The 22559-nt window shown below is 40.1% G+C and overlaps 1 protein-coding gene across 5 annotated transcripts in view; it reads right to left on the reverse strand.

The window, feature by feature from the left end:
- Positions 1-22559, reverse strand: part of mvb12ba (multivesicular body subunit 12Ba) — a 440949-nt gene that overhangs the window by 74116 nt on the left and 344274 nt on the right. For all 5 annotated transcript variants that reach the window (XM_077498197.1, XM_077498198.1, XM_077498195.1 and 2 more), the window contains one exon: positions 21355-21410. In XM_077498197.1, the coding sequence (XP_077354323.1) occupies positions 21355-21410 (56 nt within the window). The remainder of the gene's footprint in view (positions 1-21354; positions 21411-22559) is intronic.

Below are 22559 nucleotides of genomic sequence, written 5' to 3' on the forward strand. Positions count from 1 at the left end.
TGTTATGACGACTTCATAATATCAAATTTTTCGCCGGGCCTGAGAAGTGTGCAAAGTTTGGTGAGTTTTCGTGAATGTTTAGGTACTCAAAAATGCGATTGTTTACGGAGAAAAAGAATAATAATAATAACTAGAGCTGCGAGCAGCTATAAAGGGCCCTCGCAACCCGTGCCACGTTGGGGTATTTGCACGTCGTGGTACTGGCACGTTAGGGTACTGTTTCATAAGAAACCGTCTAAATTGTAAATGTTTTGCCATGCTTTTTGTGTTTGTTCACATTGCTATGGAATGCTTTGTCGAGGTATTCGGCTGATAGGTATGCCTCCCAATATTCACACATCTAGCTGAATCATATAAAAAAAACAATTCTTTGCAAACAATGCATCGCTACAGCAAAGGCGTGCCACGTTGGGGTACTTGCACGTCGGGGTACTGGCACGTTGGGGTACTGTCAAATAGGACAAGGACCATCTAAAATGTTTTTGACAAGCCTTGTGTGTGCAAAGTTTAATCAAAACGCAAAATATGGTGCGCAATTCCCAAAATAAATTCAAAATGGCGGACTTCCTTTTAGGTTTAGCATACGGCTACAGAATACTTTTTGTAGGTCTTAAGCTAATAGGTATGCCTCCCAGTTTTCACAAATCTAGGTCAAGTCATCTTTAGTTGTGTATCGCTTGAATCATACAATTGGAAATGCTCCATAAAAATGCATAGAGGGCGCTATTGAGCACAACGTTGGGTTACTTGCACGTCAGGGTACTGGCACGTTGGGGTACTGTTACATGGAACAAGGACCATTTAAAATGTTAGTTTTTTCCATGCCTTGTCTGTGCAAAGTTTAATGAAGAAGGCCAAAAATTATGTATAATTCCCAAAATAAAATCAAAATAGCGGACTTCCTCTTTGGTTTGGCAAATGGCTACATAATACTTTTTTGTAGGTCTAGCATAATCATACAATCGGAAATGCTTCATAAAAATGTCTAGAGGGCGCTATTTATTGCAAATTGCACAATAAATCTCTGAAAATTCATGTTCATGACAAGTCTGATGTGTTTGCAAAGTTTCATGAGTTTTCATGTGTATAAAAAAAAAAAAAAGCAGCACTTGACAACTGTTACATGGAACAAGGACCATTTAAAATGTTAGTTTTTTCCATGCCTTGTCTGTGCAAAGTTGAATGAAAAAGGCCAAAAATGATGTATAATTCCCAAAATAAAATCAAAATAGCGGACTTCCTCTTTGGTTTGGCAAATGGCTACATAATACTTTTTTGTAGGTCTAGCATAATCATACAATCGGAAATGCTTCATAAAAAGGTCTAGAGGGCGCTATTTATTGCAAATTGCACAATAAATCTCTGAAAATTCATGTTCATGACAAGTCTGATGTGTTTGCAAAGTTCCATGAGTTTTCATGTGTATAAAAAAAAAAAAAAAGCAGCACTTGACAACTGTTACATGGAACAAGGACCATTTAAAATGTTAGTTTTTTCCATGCCTTGTCTGTGCAAAGTTTAATGAAAAAGGCCAAAAATGATGTATAATTCCCAAAATAAAATCAAAATAGCGGACTTCCTCTTTGGTTTGGCAAATGGCTACATAATACTTTTTTGTAGGTCTAGCATAATCATACAATCGGAAATGCTTCATAAAAATGTCTAGAGGGCGCTATTTATTGCAAATTGCACAATAAATCTCTGAAAATTCATGTTCATGACAAGTCTGATGTGTTTGCAAAGTTTCATGAGTTTTCAAGTGTATAAAAAAAAAAAGCAGCACTTGACAAACAATGCATTGCTATGGCAACAGCGTGTTACAAAATAAAAAACTTTAGATTACTTTGCATCTTAAACATCTTAAGATGAAACACACCAAGTTTGAAGACAGTCGGATAAATTTTGTAGGAGGGGTTCGTTAAAATATGACCCCTGAAAAAGGCCACAAAAAATGGCAACAAATCCCATCATAAATCAAAATGGCAGACTTCCTGTTTGGTTTAGCACATGGTTCCAAGAGACTTTTTTGTACATCATGGGCTCTTATGTATGCCTGCAAATTATCATAGCGCTAGGTGAAACGTACAACCGGGAATGCTTCGTTAAAGAGGAGTTTTTTAGCTCAAAATGTGATGCCCGGCCCCTGGGGGACTTCCTGTTAGGTTAAGCACATGGCACCAAGAGACTTTTTTGTACATCCTGGACTGTTACATATGTCTAAAATTTTTCGTCGCTCTAGCTGCTTCGTACAACTGGGAATGCTTCATTAATAAGATTTTTTTTCCTTTGCAAAAATTGCATGCCACGACAACAGCGTGTGACGAAATAAAAAACTTTCAATAACTTTTCATTTTCAACATCTTAAGATGAATCACACCAAGTTTGAAGATGATCGGATAAACTCTGTAGGAGGAGTTTGTTAAAATATGACCCCTATGAAATGGCCCAAAAAAATGGCAACACATTCCAAAGTAAATCAAAATGGCGGACGTCCTGTTAGGTTTAGCATATGGTTCAAAAAGAGTTTTTTGTACCTCGAGGGCTGTTATATACCTCTACAAATTTTGGTAACTCTATGTGAAACGTACAGCCGGTATGCTTTGTTAAAGAGGAGTTTTTTAGCTCAAAATGTGATGCCCGGCCCCTGGGGGACTTCCTGTTGCGTTTAGCACATGGCACCAAGAGACATTTTTGTAGATCCTGGGCTGTTACATATGTCTACAAATTTTCGTAGCTCTAGCTGCTTCGTACAAATGGGAATGCTTCTTTAAGGATATTTTTTTTCCTTTAAAAACAGTGCATGCCATGACAACAGTGTGCGACGAAATACAAAGCTTTCAATAACTTTTCATCTTCAACATCTTAAGATGAATCACACCAAGTTTGAAGATGATCGGATAAACACTGTAGGAGGAGTTCGTTAAAATAAGACCCCAATGAAATGGCCAAAAAAATGGCAACACGTTCCAAAATAAATCAAAATGGTGGACTTCCTGTTAGGTTTAGCATATGGTTCAAAAAGAGTTTTTTGTAGGTCATAGCCTGTTACATATGTGAACCAATTTTCGTAGCTCTAGATTAAACGTACAACCGGCAATGCTTCGTGAAGTAAGAATTTTTAAACTCTAAATTTGTTGCGCCGCCGACGTCATATAGTATATCAAAAACTTTTCATTTTTCACAATGATGTTGTCCCAGGTGTTGAGATGCTACATCCCAAGTTTGAAGTCAATCGGGTTAACCGTGTAGGAGAAGCGGGCAAAAGTATGACCCCTGTAAATGTGCAAAAATTGGCAAAAATTGGACATTTAAATACTCATACCTCACTTTCTGTCTATTTTAGGGTACACACTTCAAAGAGGTTTTTGTTCATTGGGATGTGCTACAGGTGCCACAGAATTTTCATAGCCGTCGGACAATCGTAGCGGGACAGGGATCCGTTTAACCTATGTAGGGGGCGCTAAGGAGCCATTTTTCTGTTATCATGTATGGCGACTTTAAAATATCAAATTTTTCGCCAGGCCTGATGTGCGTGTAAAGTTTGGTGAGTTTTCGTTCACGTTTAGTGTCTCAAAAATGCGATTGTTTGCGGAGAAGAAAAAGAATAATAACTAGAGCTGCGAGCAGCTATAAAGGGCCCTCGCAACCCGGGCCACGTTGGGGTACTTGCACGTCGGGGTACTGGCACGTTGGGGTACTGTCAAATCGGACAAGGACCATCTAAAATGTTTTTGACAAGCTTTGTGAGTGCAAAAGGCCAAAGATGGTGTGCAATTCCCAAAATAAATTCTAAATGGCGGACTTCCTTTTAGGTTTAGCATACGGCTACAGAATACTTTTTGTAGGTCTTAAGCTAATAGGTATGCCTCCCAGTTTTCACAAATCTAGGTCAAGTCATCTTTAGTTGTGTATCGCTTGAATCATACAATTGGAAATGCTCCATAAAAATGCATAAAGGGCGCTATTGAGCACAACGTTGGGTTACTTGCACGTCAGGGTACTGGCACGTTGGGGTACTGTTACATGGAACAAGGACCATTTAAAATGTTATTTTTTTCCATGCCTTGTCTGTGCAAAGTTTAATGAAAGAGGCCAAAAATGATGTATAATTCCCAAAATAAAATCAAAATAGCGGACTTCCTCTTTGGTTTGGCAAATGGCTACATAATACTTTTTTGTAGGTATTAGGCTGATAGGGGTCTGTCCTAATTTTCACAAATCTAGCAGAATCATACAATCGGAAATACTTCATAAAAATGTCTAGAGGGCGCTATTTATTGCAAATTGCACAATAAATCTCTAAAAATTCATGTTCATGACAAGTCTGATGTGTTTGCAAAGTTTCATGAGTTTTCACACATGTATAGATAAAAAAACAAAGCAGCACTTTACTTGGCAAACAATGCATCGCTATAGCAGCAGCGTGCGACAAAATAAAAAACTTTCGATAACTTTGCATCTTAAACATCTTAAGATGAAACACACCAAGTTTGAAGACGGTCGGATGAACTTTGTACGAGGAGTTCGTTAAAATATGACCCCTGAAAAAGGCCACAAAAAATGGCAACAAATCCCATCGTAAATCAAAATGGCAGACTTCCTGTTTTGTTTAGCACATGGTTCCAAGAGACTTTTTTGTACATCGTGGGCTCTTATGTATGCCTGCAAATTATCATCGCGCTAGGTGAAACGTACAACCGGGAATGCTTCGTTAAAGAGGAGTTTTCTAGCTCAAAATGTGATGCCCGGCCCCTGGGGGACTTCCTGTTGGGTTTAGCACATGGCACCAAGAGACTTTTTTGTACATTGTGGGCTGTTACATATGTCTACAAATTTTTGTAGCTCTAGCTACTTCGTACAACTGGGAATGCTTCATTAAGAAGGATTTTTTTCCTTTGCAAAAAGTGCATGCCACGACAACAGCGTGCGACGAAATAAAGAGCTTTCAATAACTTTTCATCCTCAACATCTTAAGATGAGTCACACCAAGTTTGAAGATGATCGGATAAACTCTGTAGGAGGAGTTCGTTAAAATATGACCGCTATGAAATGGCCCAAAAAATGGCAACACATTCCAAAGTAAATCAAAATGGCGGACGTCCTGTTAGGTTTAGCACATGGTTCAAAAAGAGTTTTTTGTACCTCGAGGGCTGTTATATACCTCTACAAATTTTGGTAACTCTAGGTGAAACGTACAGCCGGGTATGCTTTGTTAAAGAGGAGTTTTTTAGCTCAAAATGTGATGCCCGGCCCCTGGGGGACTTCCTGTTGGGTTTAGCACAGGGCACCAAGAGACTTTTTTGTACATCTTGGGCTGTTACATATGTCTACAAATTTTCGTAGCTCTAGCTGCTTCGTACAAATGGGAATGCTTCTTTAAGGATATTTTTTTTCCTTTAAAAACAGTGCATGCCATGACAACAGCGTGCGACGAAATACAAAGCTTTCAATAACTTTTCATCTTCAACATCTTAAGATGAATCACACCAAGTTTGAAGATGATCGGATAAACACTGTAGGAGGAGTTCGTTAAAATAAGACCCCAATGAAATGGGCAAAAAAATGGCAACACGTTCCAAAATAAATCAAAATGGTGGACTTCCTGTTAGGTTTAGCATATGGTTCAAAAAGAGTTTTTTGTAGGTCATAGCCTGTTACATATGTGTACCAATTTTCGTAGCTCTAGATTAAACGTACAACCGGCAATGCTTCGTGAAGTAAGAATTTTTAAACTCTAAATTTGATGCGCCGCCGCCGTCATATAGTATATCAAAAACTTTTCATTTTTCACAATGATGTTGTCCCAGGTGTTGAGATGGTACATCCCAAGTTTGAAGTCAATCGGGTTAACCGTGTAGGAGAAGCGGGCAAAAGTATGACCCCTGTAAATGTGCAAAAATTGGCAAAAATTGGACATTTAAATACTCATACCTCACTTTCTGTCTATTTTAGGGTACACACTTCAAAGAGGTTTTTGTTCATTGGGATGTGCTACAGGTGCCACACAATTTTCATAGCCGTCGGACAATCGTAGCGGGACAGGGATCCGTTTAACCTATGTAGGGGGCGCTAAGGAGCCATTTTTCTGTTATCATGTATGGCGACTTTAAAATACAAAATTTTTCGCCAGGCCTGATGTGCGTGTAAAGTTTGGTGAGTTTTCGGTCACGTTTAGTGTCTCAAAAATGCGATTGTTTGCGGAGAAGAATAATAAGAATAAGAATAATAATAATAAGAAGAAGAATTCCTACAAAAACAATAGGGCCTCGCAGCGGCACCGCCGCCGCCGCTGCTCGGGCCCTAATAAGAAGAATTCCTACAAAAACAATAGGGCCTCGCAGCGGCACCGCCGCCGCCGCTGCTCGGGCCCTAATAAGAATTCCTTCAGGAACAATAGGGACCTCACAGCGGTCGCTGCTCGGGCCCTAAATAATAAGAATTCCTTGAAAAACAATAGGGACCTCGCAGCGGTCGCTGCTCGGGCCCTAATAATAATAATAATAATTCGAACGAAAAACAATAGGGACCTCGCAGCGTTCGCTGCTCGGGCCCTAATAATAATAATAATAATAATCCGATCGAAAAACAATAGGGACCTCGCAGCGGTAGCTGCTCGGGCCCTAACTAGAGCTGCGAGCAGCTATAAAGGGCCCTCGCAGCCCGGGCCACGTTGGGGTCCTTGCACGTTGGGGTACTTGCACGTTGGGGTACTGGCACGTTGGGGTACTGGCATATTGGAAGCAAAATTTCTTTGAAAATGGCATAATAAACGTTTACATGTAGAATATTTTTTTTTCCAGTGTCTGTCAAGCTCAACGGATTTTGGTGATTGTTAAGACCTGCAAAAATCAGCGTCCTTATTTATTTTTAGGCAATGAGTTGCCCTGATTGGTATTTTTTTGTAAAAGTGTATATACACATCATCGCTCGTTGTACTCATTGCACAATGTTTACTTTTATTGTCCAAAGGGGCAATCAAAAATGAATAAAACAAAATGGAAACGTACATACGTTTGGATCGGTGTGAAGCCAGTGAACAATTTGAGTGGTGGAAACTAAAAGAATATTCATAAATGACTTAGTTATCACACTTAGAATGAGTGTACATTTTTTGTACAAAATACCGTATGTGGGGTATTTTTTCTTTTTTTTTATATAAGCCTCAAGGGCTAGGTGGCGCTGTATTTATAACTGAATGTTGTCATAGAGATACCTTCAGGCCTTGATTATAAGCATACATGTCAAGTGTGGGATTTTTTTTGGAGCATGTATCGGGGAGTTATTAAGCATATCCTTCATTCACGATATTGCTTTTAATGTCCACAGAGGCTATCAAAAATAAATAAAAATATATATATGTTTGGATAAGTCTGATGCCAGTGAACATTTTGAGTGGTGGAAACTAAAAGAATATTCATAAATGACTTAGTTATCACACTTAGAATGAGTTTACATTTTTTGTACAAAATACCGTATGTGGGGTATTTTTTTTTTATGCCTCAAGGGCTAGGTGGCGCTGCATATATAACTGAATGTTGTCATAGAGATAGCTTCAGGCCTTGACGATAAACATACATGTCAAGTTTGGGATTTTTTGGAGCATGTACCGGGGAGTTATTAAGCATATCCTTTTTCAGTGCGAAACACAAATTTTGATGCCCCGCCTTCATCATATAGTATTTCGAAAGGTCAAGATTTTTCCCCCTGTCGTTGGCTCAGGTCTTGACATGGTCCAGGTCAAGTCTTAACTCAGTCAGATGAAACGTGTAGGAGAAGTGGGCAAAAGTCTGCGCCCTGTGAATGTGCAAAAATTGTCAAAAATGGGACATTAAAAAATTCGTAGCTCACTTCCTGTTCATTTTAGCATATGGGTCCAAGAGACTTTTTTGTAGGTCTTGGGCTCCCTCATACACCTAAAAATATTCGTCGTTTTTGCTTAAACGTACAACCGGGGCTGCTTCGTTAAAAACTTCTAGGGGGCGCTATTGAGTCATTTTTGTAAAAATAGCACAATCAACAATAAAATATTGCTCATTTTACCAGGCCAGATGTGTGTGCCAAGTTTCATGAGTTTCTGTGCATGTTTAGACCCTCAAAACTGGCGTTGTTTTCTTGGCTAACAGCGCTTAGCCACACCCACAGCAATTCGCGAAAACTCACAAACTTCGTGTTGTGACATCATGAAGGCCGAAACCCTCATCTGAGCAAATATGAGGTAGGTCCAGTTAACGTGTTTGGAGAAAAACGTAGAAGAAAATTCGTAAGAAAAAAAATTGCCACTAGGTGGCGCTATCAGTTAGATGAAATATAAGTCAGTAGATGTCTTTAGGGCTGGACTCTCATCAAATGTGTGAAATTTTGAGAAGATAGGATCATCTCGGTCAAGTTAATGCAGCTTTTATTTTCACGAAAAATCTTCAGACTTTGCGTCACCGTAGCGGCCACGCCCTTTGGCGAAAAGTTACAATATTCGGTGTGGGGCATGATCAACATCTTAAGGCTTTTCTGACCAATTTTCAAATGGATCCCTTCAACAAGCTCAGCACAGTAGCTAAAAACGTAAAGTATGACATTTATTGTAACCACTAGGTGGCGCTATATGTATAACTGAATTTTATCATATAGATGTTTTCAGGCCGTGACTATTACGTTGCCTGAGAGGTTTGAGATTTTTTGGAGCTTGAACATGGGAGTTATTAAGCATTTGCTCTTTCTGGACAAATGAAATTTTAAAGGCAATATTTGATGCCCCGCCCCCGTCATATAGTATTTCGAAAAGGCAAGATGTTTTGCCCAGCTGTTCTCTTAGGTCTTGAGATGATAAATGCCAAGTTTGAAGTCAATTGGATGAAAAATGTTTGCAAAGGGGGAAAAAGCATGACCACAGTGAATGTGCCAAAATAGGCCAAAATTGGACATTAAAAAATTCATAGCTCACTTCCTGTACATTTTAGCTACATGGTCCCAATAGACTTTTTTGTGCGTCTCGGGGTGCTACACGTGCCTGCCAATTTTCGTTGCTCTAGCTCAAACGTGCCGGGCTTGGTTTTTATTTTTTCTACGCTAGGGGGCGCTATAGAGTCGCGTTGTTATAACGACTTCATAATATCAAATTTTTCGCCGGACCTGAGGAGTGTGCAAAGTTCGGTGAGTTTTCGTGAATATTTAGGTACCCAAAATCGCGATTGTTTGCGGAGAATAAAGAAGAAGAAGAAGAAGAAGAAGAAGAAGAAGAATAACTAGAGCTGCGACCAGCTATAAAGGGCCCTCGCAGCCCGGGCCACGTTGGGGTCCTTGCACGTTGGGGTACTTGCACGTTAGGGTACTGGCACGTTGGGGTACTGGCATATTGGAAGCAAAATTTCTTTGAAAATGGCATAATAAACATTTACATGTAGAATATTTTTTTTGCCAGTGTGTGTCAAGCTCAATGGGTTTTGGTGATTGTTAAGACCTGCAAAAATCAGCGTCTTTATTTATTTTTAGGCAACGAGTTGCCCTGATTGGTATTTTTTGTAAAAGTGTATATATACATCATCGCTCGTTGTACTCATTGCACAATGTTACTTTTATTGTCCAAAGGGGCAATCAAAAATGAATAAAACAAAATGTACATACGTTTGGATCGGTGTGAAGCCAGTTAACAATTTGAGTGGTGGAAACTAAAAGAATATTCATAAATGACTTAGTTATCACACTTAGCATGAGTTTAAATTTTTTGTACAAAATACCGTATGTGTTGTTTTTTTTTATATATATTATGCCTCAAGGGCTAGGTGGCGCTGTATTTATAACTGAATGTTGTCATAGAGATACCTTTAGGCCTTGATTATAAGCATACATGTCAAGTGTGGGATTTTTTTTGGAGCATGTACCGTGGAGTTATTATGCATATCCTTCATTCACGATATTGCTTTTAATGTCCACAGAGGCTATCAAAAATAAATAAAAAAATATATATGTTTGGATAAGTCTGATGCCAGTGAACATTTTGAGTGGTGGAAACTAAAAGAATATTCATAAATGACTTAGTTATCACACTTAGAATGAGTTTACATTTTTTGTACAAAATACCGTATGTGGGGTATTTTTTTTTTATGCCTCAAGGGCTAGGTGACGCTGCATATGTAACTGAATGTTGTCATAGAGATAGCTTCAGGCCTTGACGATAAACATACATGTCAAGTTTGGGATTTTTTGGAGCATGTACCGGGGAGTTATTAAGCATATCCTTTTTCAGTGCGAAACACAAATTTTGATGCCCCGCCTTCATCATATAGTATTTCGAAAAGTCAAGATTTTTCCCCCTGTCGTTGGCTCAGGTCTTGACATGGTCCAGGTCAAGTCTTAACTCAGTCAGATGAAACGTGTAGGAGAAGTGGGCAAAAGTCTGCCCCCTGTGAATGTGCAAAAATCGTAAAAAATGGGACATTCAAAAATTCGTAGCTCACTTCCTGTTCATTTTAGCACATGGGTCCAAGAGACTTTTTTGTAGGTCTTGGGCTCCCTCATACACCTAAAAATTTTCGTAGATCTTGCTTAAACGTACAACCGGGGCTGCTTCATTAAAAATTCCTAGGGGGCGCTATTGAGTCATTTTTGTAAAAATAGCACAATCAACAATAAAATATTGTTCATTTTACCAGGCCAGATGTGTGTGCCAAGTTTCATGAGTTTCTGCGCATGTTTAGACCCTCAAAACTGGCGTTGTTTTCTTGGCGAACAGTGCTTAGCCACGCCCACAGCGATTCGCGAAAACTCACAAACTTCGTGTTGTGACATCATGAAGGCCGAATCCCTCATCTGAGCAAATATGAGGTAGGTCCAGTTAACGTGTTTGGAGAAAAACGTAGAAGAAAATTCGTAAGAAAAAAAATTGCCACTAGGTGGCGCTATCAGTAAGATGAAATAGAAGTTCATAGATGTCTTTAGGGCTGGACTCTCATCAAATGTGTGAAATTTTGAGAAGATAGGATCATCTCGGTCAAGTTAATGCTGCTTTTATTGTCACGAAAAATCTTTAGACTTTGCGGCACCGTAGCGGCCACGCCCTTTGGCGAAAAGTTACAATATTCGGTGTGGGGCATGATCAACATCTTAAGGCTTTTCTGACCAATTTTCAACTGGATCCCTTCAATGAGCTCAGCGCAGTAGCTAAAAACGTAAAGTATGACATTTATTGTTACCACTAGGTGGCGCTATATGTATAGCTGAATTTTATCATATAGATGTTTTCAGGCCGTGACTATTACGTTGCCTGAGAAGTTTGAGATTTTTTGGAGCTTGAACATGGGAGTTATTAAGCATTTGCTCTTTCTGGACAAATGAAATTTTAAAGGCAATATTTGATGCCCCGCCCCCATCATATAGTATTTCGAAAAGGCAAGATTTTTTGCCCAGTTGTTCTCTCAGGTCTTGAGATGATAAATGCCAAGTTTGAAGTTAATTGGCTGAAAAATATTTGCAAAGGGGGAAAAAGTATGACCACAATGAATGTGCCAAAATAGGCCAAAATTGGACATTAAAAAATTCATAGCTCACTTCCTGTACATTTTAGCTACATGGTCCCAATAGACTTTTTTTGTGCGTCTCGGGGTGCTTCACGTGCCTGCCAATTTTCGTTGCTCTAGCTCAAACGTGCCGGGCTTGGTTGTTATTTTTCTACGCTAGGGGGCGCTATAGAGTCGCGCTGTTATGACGACTTCATAATATCAAATTTTTCGCCGGGCCTGAGGAGTGTGCAAAGTTTGGTGAGTTTTCGTGAATGTTTAGGTCCTCAAAAATGCGATCGTTTACGGAGAATAATAATAATAATAATAATAATAATAATAATAATAATAATAATAATAATAATAATAATTCGAACGAAAAACAATAGGGACCTCGCAGCGGTCGCTGCTCGGGCCCTAATAATAATAATAATCATATTTTTTACAAAAACAATAGGGACCTCGCAGCGGTCGCTGCTCTGGCCCTAATAAGAAAAAAAAATACTAAACAATATAACCAATATAGCATCAAGAACATCAGGGAGTGACCAGAAATATTTTCCAGATTATCCTAGTTTAGAATTAAAGTGGGATTTTTTATTTTAATGTACCGTAACCATTTTTCCCAACATTTCTCAAACCAACCATGGTTCTGATTCACAATTGATGTTAATCTTTCCATTTCGTAAATATTTGTTACTATATCCCACCATGTTGACATATCAGGGATATCCGGTGATAACCATTTTTTTGTTATCGTTTTTTTGCTTGCAATCAATAAAGTACCTAGTAAATATTTATCTTTTCTACTCCAATCCTGAAATAGACATCCAAAATACACAGTCTTCATTCCAAATGGAAAGACACAATCAAAAATGTCTTGTAGTGCACCATGAATTTCCTTCCAGTAGTGTCTAATGAGTGGACAGTCCCATAGTATATGAAAATGATTTGCTCGTTGAGCTCCACACTTTCTCCAACACGTAGAAGGGGATCCAACGTAGTGTGTAGTCTGACATGGTGTGATAAAGTACCTTATTAAAGTTTTCCATCCAAATTCTTTCCATTTGTAGGAGTTGGTTGATTTCCACACAAGCTTCCATGTTGTAGTCCATTCCTCTTCTGATATGCTTATTCCCGCGTCTTTCTCCCACTTTGTTCTCACATGTTTAGTTAAATGTGTATTATGACTTGTTAGCCATCTGTACCAGAAGGAAATAAGCTTAGTATTTGTCTTTCCATTGTAAGAATTTCTAAATAGTTGCAATAAATCCTTATTCTTTTGTCTATATAGTGACGTAATTGCAAATATCGATAAAAATCCTGCCTTTCCAAAGAATATTTATGTGCAATTGTCTCAAAACTGACCACTTTCCCATCCTGAATCAATTTACTCAAAGTTGTTATCCCTTTATGAGTCCAGGTTTTAAAACGGGTATCCATTTTGTTTGGTAAAAAATCAGTCATAGGCAAATCATTTTAACATTACAATATCTTTTTTCAAATTATACTCCTTTACTATGCCTTTCCAAATGGTAAGAGTGCATTGCACCCATGGGTTTTCTACTCTGTCTATGTAGTATTGATATATAATAATTCTTCAAAGATGGGAGACCCCATCCTCCCTTCTCTTTTGCTAATTGCAAAGTCTTAAAAGACACCCTCGATTTTTTCCCCTGCCATACATATCTTGATATCATTTTGTCCCATTCGTTAAATTGGTTTAGATCAATCTGTACTGGCAAAGTCTGAAAAAGATAAGTAGTCTTGGTAAGACAACCATTTTGATTGATTCAATCCGTGAATATAATGATAAATAGGGAATTAAATTCCACCGTTTCAAATCTTCATTTATCTTTCTACTCAGTGGAATATAATTATATTCTTAAAGTTTTTTCTGATCTTTCGGGATTATGATGCCCAAATATTTCAAGGATTCAGCTTGCCACCTCTTAGGATATTTAGAAGTTATCTCCACTGGTGGATTGTAATTGTATGAAAGTGTTTGAGTTTTATTTATATTTATCTTATATCCAGATAGCCAGCCGTATTGTTCAAATTGCTGCACAACTTTGGGAAGGGAGATAGTAGGCTGTCCCAAGTAAATCAAAATGTCGTCTGCATAGCAGGCCAACTTGTGTTCCCTGCCACCGACTGTTACACCCTTAATATGCGTGTTTTGTCTTATAGATTGGGCTAAAGGTTCTAGATACAATGCAAATAAAAGTGGTGAGCATGGGCAACCCTGCCGTGTGCCTCTTTCCAGCCCAAAACTGTTTGACAAGTAACCATTAATTTTTATTCTTGCAGTTGGGCCAGTGTATAATCCCTCAATAAGTTGAATGATTGAGTCATTAAACCCAAATTTGTACAGTGTTCTATAAAGAAGGTTCCATCTGACAGAATCAAAAGCTTTTTCAGCGTCAACACTTATAAGTAATGCTTCCATTGTATTCTTTTGTAAATGATTTGTAACATGAAGAGTTCTACGTATATTATCGTGTGTCTGCCGGTTTCTTATAAAGCCCGTTTGGTCATTATTTATCAGCTGTGGTAAAAATTCCTCCATCCGCCTAGCTATTCTAGTGGTGAATAACCTATAATCTGTGTTGAGAATTGAAATTGGTCTATATGAGCTGCACTCAATTTTGTCTTTGCCTTCCTTTGGTATTGCTGTAATAATTGCCTCTTTCCAACTTGGTGGTATTTGTGCCTTCTTCATAACCCAGTTAAATGTTGAAAGTAGTATAGGGCATAGCTCTGTTTTCAATTCCTTATACCACTGAGCTGTATAGCCGTCTGAACCTGGTGAGGTGTTCGACTTTAACCGACCAATGGCCTTCCCAAGTTCAACTTCTGATATATCTGCTGTCAGTTTTCTATTTTGCTCTTCAGTCAGAGTTGGGAGATTCAATGAGTGTAGCAATCTATCAATTTCTTTGTCATTACCTCCCTGGACTTTTGAAAACAATGATTTATAAAATGATTCAAATGCTTTATGAATATCTTGTAATTTATTTTTAATATTTTGTGTCCTGGGGTCTTTAATTTTCGTTACTGTATTTTCAGAAATCTTCTTTTTCAATTTCCATGCTAGTATTTTCTGCGATTTAGATCCACTTTCGTAATATTTTTGTTTAAGGAACATTAATTTTTTCTGTATATTTTGGGTTGTCAAACTATTTATTTCATTCCTGGTCTGCTTAATTTCTTCAAAAATGCTCGGTGTTATAGACTGTTTATGTTCCTTTTCCAATTCTTTTAATTTATTCTGTAATTCTTCCAATGTTCTATTTCTTACCTTTTTTTTTATATGAAGTTATTGCTATAATTTTACCACGTACTACCGCCTTGAGTGCATCCCAAAGCATCGGAGGTGAGACCTCACCATTGTCGTAAATGTCAAGAAAGTCTTGTATTTCTTTTTTAATTTGTTCCTTGAAAATAGTATCTTTAAGCATACTTGAATTTAGTTTCCATGTAGTCATTTTGGGGCACAAATTAAAATCTACTGTTAAATACAAGGGTGCATGATCGCTAACATCTATTGTACCCATGTCACATGACTGAATTCTGTCCATGTTGTTTGAAAAGGTTATGAAATAATCTATCCTTGTGTAAACAGAATGTGGTATTGAGTAATATGTATAGTCCCTCCTCGATGGGTGACAATCCCTCCATATGTCAATTAAGGCCACTTCTTCGAAAAGTGCACATACTGTTTTATGTAAACCGCTGTTGTCTGGAGCCTTCCCATTAGAACTATCAAGTTCTGGTCGCATACGGATGTTCAGGTCTCCACCACATATCAAACAACCATTAGTTTCAGTAACCATAGTGGTTATAATTTTCTGATACAAACTCAAATCGCTACCTGGGGGTACATAAGCATTCATAAACGTAACTAAATTACGATCTATACTGCCTCTAAGTAATATAAATCTCCCCTCTTTGTCTTTCATTTCAAATGTTTTTTCAAAATGTAACTTATTTGAAATGAGAATTGCTACCCCTCGTCTCCGGCCCGACTTGTATGAAGAATAAAACACACTTGTGAATCCCATCCGCTTTAATTTTTCATGCTCACTGTCAGTCAAATGGGTCTCTTGTAAAAACATCACTTGTGCTTGTTCTTTTTTCACCTTGGTTAAGATTCTAAATCTCTTCACCGGATTTGTCAGCCCCTTCACATTGAAAGAAAGAAATTTTACTGGACCATTAACCATAGTTTTTGAGTCAGATATTCAACATGGATCAATATGCAAACAATTGGTCTACTCCCTGAGATGCAAAAAAAACAAAACAGAATAACAAAAACACCACAATGTGTCAACAAAAAATAGATCGAACAAAGGAAAAAGAACAAAAAATGTTCATCCAAGGCAGGGGTATCTTCTAAATGACCTTGAAGTAAGATAGTGAAAACTGTCAATAGGGGAAAGGCCTCTTCTCGCGGGAGAAAAAGGGCCCCCATGAAAGCTCTGTCCGTCACAAGTCATTTGTCTCTCCAATTTTGATCCTCATTTAGTAGAAAAAGAGATGGAAGGAATATTTACCCACATCCTAGCTTTGAACGTCCTTGTTTCCTCCATCTTCAACGGTGGGAGATGTCTGCCTCCTGTAGACCTGAAGTTTTTCCCGGATGGCCTTTTCACGTTTGTCTCCGGCATCGCGTCGCTTTCGCCCTCCTGTTGCCGTCCACGCAGACTGTGCAAGTTGCTCCGTCAGGGTCTCCCTCTTCGTTACCTTGGTAACCGGCAGTCCTCTGGCGATCATGTCAGTGGTTGCCTCCTCCGTCGACTGGTATAGCTTGGTTCCATTTTCACAGAACACCCTTAATTTGTAAGGGTATGAGGTCTGAAATCTGATGTTGTGCCGCTTCAAAACCCCTTTCGCTTCTGCATACTCCTTACGTCTTTGTAGAATGGCCGGAGGATAGTCTTGATCAAAATATATTCTCCTCTCTTCCCAGAGGACTGTTTTTTTAGTCCACGCCTTTCGGAGAACTTCTTCTTTTGTAGTGTAGCGCGCAAAAGCCACAATTATAGAGCGCGGCTTTTCCTCTCCTTTCTCCATTGGCCTGGGTCGAGGGCCCAGCGCTCTGTGTGCTCTTTCGATGCCGAGATTCATACTCGGAGGAATGTCCAGGCTGCTCCGAAGTAATTTCTCCACATAATCCACCATCGTTGATCCACTCTCTGCCCCTTCGCGGACATTGTACAGCCTCAAATTCACTCTTCGAGCTCTACTTTCTTGGTCCACTAGTTTATTTTCTTGTTCGGTCATGACTTTTAGCATCTTGGCTAAAACTTGCTCCACATTTTGGACTCGATCTTCCACGTCGTCAATTCGAGTTTCAGATTCAACAATCCGCTGGTTTACAGCGGTCAGCTCCGCTTTAAAGTCCTGGAAATCTTTACGGAAATCCCGTAGCTCCTCCAAAACAGTCATAATCGGTGTAGTAGCTGGAAGGGTTGGGGCCTTGTTAGCATTTGCACCGGCGTCGCCGCTAGCATCTGGAGCAAGCACGCTTTCTTCGCCCTGCCTTTCTTCATTAACAGGTTTCGAACGTCCATCTCTTTCCCCCATATTCTCCCCGTGTACCTCGCGTTTAGTTTTTTAATATAATTAACAATATACAGCTTTTACGGGTTGATTGAGTTAGATTCGCCGGAGAGCTATCTGTCTAAGCGGCCATACCGTTCGATGACGTCACCGGATCTCTCGGGTTTTGGGATTTTAAAAGGTGAAAGTCCCCTTTCTCGTTTTCTCTCTTTTCTTTAACTTGCTATTCGTTTACCCTAGTTACTCATTATTTGATACTAGCCTTATAGCCTTAGTAAGTTTTGTTTTGGAATTTCACGTCTTCTTGCGTCTTTCCCAGGCCCGTGCCGCTTTTGGGATCCGAGTCCATCAGTTAGCTAACACAGTACCTAGTCAGACAAACACTGTTAACTGAATACACATAGATGCACCCTGAACACACACAGATGTACCCTGCATACACATAACCCTGCAGATGGTAGGGAAAAGTTGCAACAGTGGTATGTCTTGGGTGTTGCAGCAGAGCATGACTGGGACTCCTGCTGTCTGATCATGGCCTTGATCCTGGCCACGCATCATCTGGACCTGTCCACCTGGACATCCTGAAGATTCATCCCTCTTGACGAAGGGGGATCTGTAACGACTATGGCGCAGTTCACCCTCTATTTTTTTTATTTTTCCTTCTTCCAAAGTAAATTCTATGCAGCTCTACCACATTCTACAGCTCAGGAAGGGCCTAATCTTGATTAGGTATGTGGTTGATCAGTCAACTACAAACAAAGGTCTTTTGAAGCAACTTAACAGATCACATAGGAATGTAAGCATTTGCAAAAGATTTCCTGTTTAAGCCAGAACCACCAGGGTACGATAGTTCTTTTGTGACTTGGGAGATACACCTAGCTGAACACAAGAAAGTTTATGACCTGGTTATCAACTACAAAGTGGCCTAGAGGCTGACTTGGCATGAGTCAGTATCCAGAGCCACTCCTCTAACATCTAGATGGAGCAAGAGTGCCGTCAAATGGTGAAACTCAGAACTATCCTTAGGGACATTTATATTAAGAAAACTAGATTTTACACATTTATACAATGACAATAAGTGCCACCAGAGCAGGCGCTCACCACCGCGCGCCACAGCGGAGCAGGTGACCTCACCTCCAACGCTGACTGACCCCAAAGAGACTCTTTGCTTTGTTTTTTCCTTTTTATTTTTTTTATCTTTGTTTTTCTTCCCTCTCGGTGACTGCCCGACGCTGAAGAGTTCCGCGGCCCTGTGGTACCCTTGCAGCGTGCAGCAAGACTCCCACGCACCGGCTGTGCGTCAAAACCGCACCGCATCTCACCCTCTATTCACTGGCGTCCCACAGCGGTACAAGCTCCTCCAATGGCTGCCTTTGCTGGACGCAGGCACGCAACGGACCCGAGTTCCAACTACCTGGGGTTGGACAGCCGAGACCCGATCGTCTCCTCGCATCTGGCCAAAGCGACCCAGCGAACCAACCACCTCGGAGAAAGATCTCGCCGACCAATCGGGAGTCGAGCCGCGCTAACCACGCCAGCCCCCGAGTGGCACCGACTGGCCCACCTGTGGAATACCTTTTGTTGATTTTTTTTTGCCTTTTTGAACAAATATTGAGTATTTTTTTTCCCCCTTTTTCTTCAAAGACTTCCCTTTTCTGCTCACTTGCCACGAGAGCAGACACTCGCCACACCGGAGCAGGTGCGCTCAACTTCAACGCTGACCCGCAAAGAGACTCTTTTACTTCCTTTGCCCCTTTTTTTTCTTTGCCATCGGTGACTGCCCGCCATCAACGAGTTCTGCGGCCCCGTGGTACACTTGCATCGTACCGCTGGACTCAAGGTTGTGCACCCAAGCCGCACCGCATCTCACCTGCTATTCGGTGGCGCCCCACCGCGATGCAAGCTCACCTCCAACGGCTGGCCTTCTCCGGACGCAGGCACACAGCGAACCGAGCTCCAACACCTGGAGTCTAGGGCGGTCCAGCGGAACCAACCACGCCGGAGAAAGATCTCGCCGACCAATCAAGGGACGAGCCGCGCAACTACGTCAGCCCCCCAAGCAGCCCTCTTACTCACCTGTGGAATAGCCCCTTTTTGATTTTTCTTGCCTTTTTGAACGAACATTGACTATTTTTTTCCCCCTTTTCCAAAGACCTCCCGTTTCTGCTCGTTCGACGCAGCACTCAACTCGTATGTGCACGTTTTATCCCCAATTCGGCATATCACTGTGTGCAACTTACATTTGAAACATATCACATATCTGGCAAGTTAAATTTCTCTTTTCCTGTTTCCTTACTCGTTCGTATTCCTTCCCTGTTTTTTCTTAGCTTTCTTTTATTTCCCTTCTTCTGACGGTAGAATAGTTAGATAGGCAGTGTTTTGATACTGTAGTGTAACAATCGTGAATAAATGCATCTTTTATTAACTCTATTCCGCCTAAGTCATCTGTGTTTTCAAGTGGATTATTAGTCTTTTGTTAGTACAACCACTGAATATTGAGTGTAGTGACTTTAGATTATGAATGATTGATGAAGAACGTTTTTTGGTCGTTGTTTGCTCCTGTTAACCAAAGCAAACCAACGTGGTGCCCCTAGAGGTTATCGAGGTAATTACAATTTACCTCTGTAACGTCCAGATTATTAATTCATCAAAAGACGACCCAATTATCGCTACATGAATGACTGATAAAGAAAGGATTTTTTCGTTGTTTGCTCCTATTAACTAAACAAAGCTAACGTGGTGCCCCTAGAGGTTACTGAGATAATTACAATTTACCTCAGTACCATCCCAATTATTGATTTGTCAAAAAGACGACCCATTTTCGCTACAAAGATGATCTTATAAGATTATCTTTATGATGTGTTAAGAGTGGATTTGTCCCGATAATCGGGTCCAAAACCAGTCGGGGCCGACAATCTTAAATAATGAACATGTTCAATATTTACGACAAAAATCTTAACGTCGGCGGGGACGCCGGAGTGCGCCTGTGCCACCAACTGTGACGTCAAACGGAATGTAGCCAATCAAGAGGCGCCCTGACTGAAAAAGACGGAAGTGCGCATGTACAAAAACAACAAGCTTGTTTCAGTTGTTCATTTTTTTTTCCCCTTCCGGTTTTGATTAGATGACGTATAATCATGTGAGAGGTCTCTCATGGAGGACTGGAACCTTGACCAGTGTTGAGATGATAATCTTTATGTTCTCACATACAATACCTCACATACAATACGAGCAAAGCTGTTAAATGGCCAATTTTTAATCTTTGTGTGTGGCATCTGACAAAGATTAAAAAAAATGTAAGATTTGAAAAATCATTATATGTGTACCAGGCTTTAGGCAGTCCTCTTTGTAAATCTTGCTGGAACGGTACCAAACCAAAGTTCCAAAGTCATCATCTTGTCCAATGCAGATTCCTGACTCATCACTGAAGATAACCTTCATCCAGTCATCCACAGTCCATGATTGCTCTCCTTAGCCCATTGCAGTCTTGTTCGTTTTTGTTTAAGTGTCAATGATGGTTTCCTTTTTTTAAGCGATTTTGCACAGTTCTGTCACAGCTTCCTCCCATTTCTTCTTCATTTGTCTTGTTGTGCATTTTCTGTTTTCAAGACAAATGACCTTTAGTTCTTTGTCTTGACGCTTAGATGTCTTCCTTGGTCTACCAGTACGCTTGACTTTAACAACCTTCCCATGCTGGTTGTACTTGGTCCAGATCTTCGACACAGCTGACTGTAAACAGCCCACATCTTTGGCAACCATACGTGTAGAGTTTCCTTCTTCAAGAAGTTTGATAATCCTCTCTTTGGTCTCAAGAGACATCTCCCTTGTTGGAGCCATGATTCTTGCCAATCCACTTGGTCCGGCAGCCCTCCAAGGTGTGATAACTGCACTGTTTTAACTGCTGACTAATGAGCAGATGTAAATTGAGGCAGGTGCCCAATTAAGGAAAGGAAATTGACTGGGTGTGTCCTTATTTTCTGCTCAAAATTGAGTGATTCCATATTTGTTTCCTCAGAATGGTGTGATTCCATATGAATTTCTCTGCACTTGCTCTATAAAACATTTACTGACAGCACAATGTTTTTTCTTCATTTCTTTTAGTGTTTCTGAAAGCCAAGATGTTGCACTTTGGAATGACCTTACAACTGTTTCATGCTTTTTATCTGAGTTTGATCTACAGAATAAAACGTCTGCGTGAGTGCTCGTCCAAGACTGGTGATTCCATACTTTTTGCTAGGGGTTGTATAGCACATGAAAAATAGCTGTTGTCCTGGTACAGCAAAGGATTTTAACAACTTACTTCTGATGAGGCACATGAAAACTTCTCAGAGATCATGAAGGGCACTCCATCCATTGCTGAAAGATACAGATAAATACATTCCATATGTGACCGGCTCTGGCAAAAGGGCCCTCGTGTAAAAAAAAATAATAAAAATAAATCAAAATTGAGATGTTCATATCATAGTATGGCGACACAGTAGGGCGTACCTCAAAAATTGACAAAGTTACAACAATCTTAATGTTGCCAGGTTGAAATCTCTAGTTTTGAGAAAAACTGGTTTAAAATTTTGGTCCATGTATCTTTCAAATGTCCAGAGAAACCAGGACATTAGGAAAAAGATATTGACTTGAAATTTTTTAGGAACTGCTGACTGGAAAGTCGATTCCAATAAGCCTTTCCACTCCTCATCCTCTTCAATGCCCTTCTCACTTCATCCATACTAATCTTTGCCACTTCCTGGTCCACAACAGTCAACCCCTTCTACTCTTCGTTCTCTCTCATTTTCCTCATTCATCAACTCTTCAATGTACTCTTTCCATCTTCCCCATCACACTACTGGCATCTTGTCAACACTCTTCCATCCCTATCCTTTATTACCCTAACCTGCTGCACGTCCTTCCCATCTCTGTCTCTTTGCCTTGCCAACCTGTATAGATCAGTCTCTCCCTCCTTACTGTCCAACCGAGCATACAAGTCATCATCAGCCCCTTGTTTGGCCTTTGCCACTTCTACTTTCACCTTACGCTGTATTTCCCTGTACTCCTGTCTATTTTCTTCAGTCCTCTCAGTGTCCCATTTCTTCTAAGCTAACCTCTTTCTCTGGATCCACTTCTGCACCTCCTGATTGCACCACCAAGTCTCCTTATCCTTTCCTTCCAGATGACACACTGTCCTACCTGTCTGCCTGATCACATTTGCTGTAGTTGTCCAGTCATGTGGGAGCACATTCTGACCATCCAGAGCTTTTCTCAACTCCTTCCTGAAAGTCAAACAACACTCTTCCTTTTTCAGCTTCCACCATTTCGTCCTCTGCTCTGCCTTTGCCCTCGTTGTCTTCCTCACCACCAGAGTCATCCGACACACAACCTGGCTACACTCTCACCTACCAGTACTTTGCAGTGGCTGATCTCCTTCTAATTACCTTCAAATCCTCTTCTGGAAGAAAGTATTCACAACAGCCATTTCCATCCTTTTTGTAAAATCAACCACCAGCTGTCCTGCGT

Source organism: Festucalex cinctus, chromosome 15 (assembly GCF_051991245.1).
Source record: "Festucalex cinctus isolate MCC-2025b chromosome 15, RoL_Fcin_1.0, whole genome shotgun sequence".
In the NCBI taxonomy this organism is placed as follows: domain Eukaryota; kingdom Metazoa; phylum Chordata; class Actinopteri; order Syngnathiformes; family Syngnathidae; genus Festucalex; species Festucalex cinctus.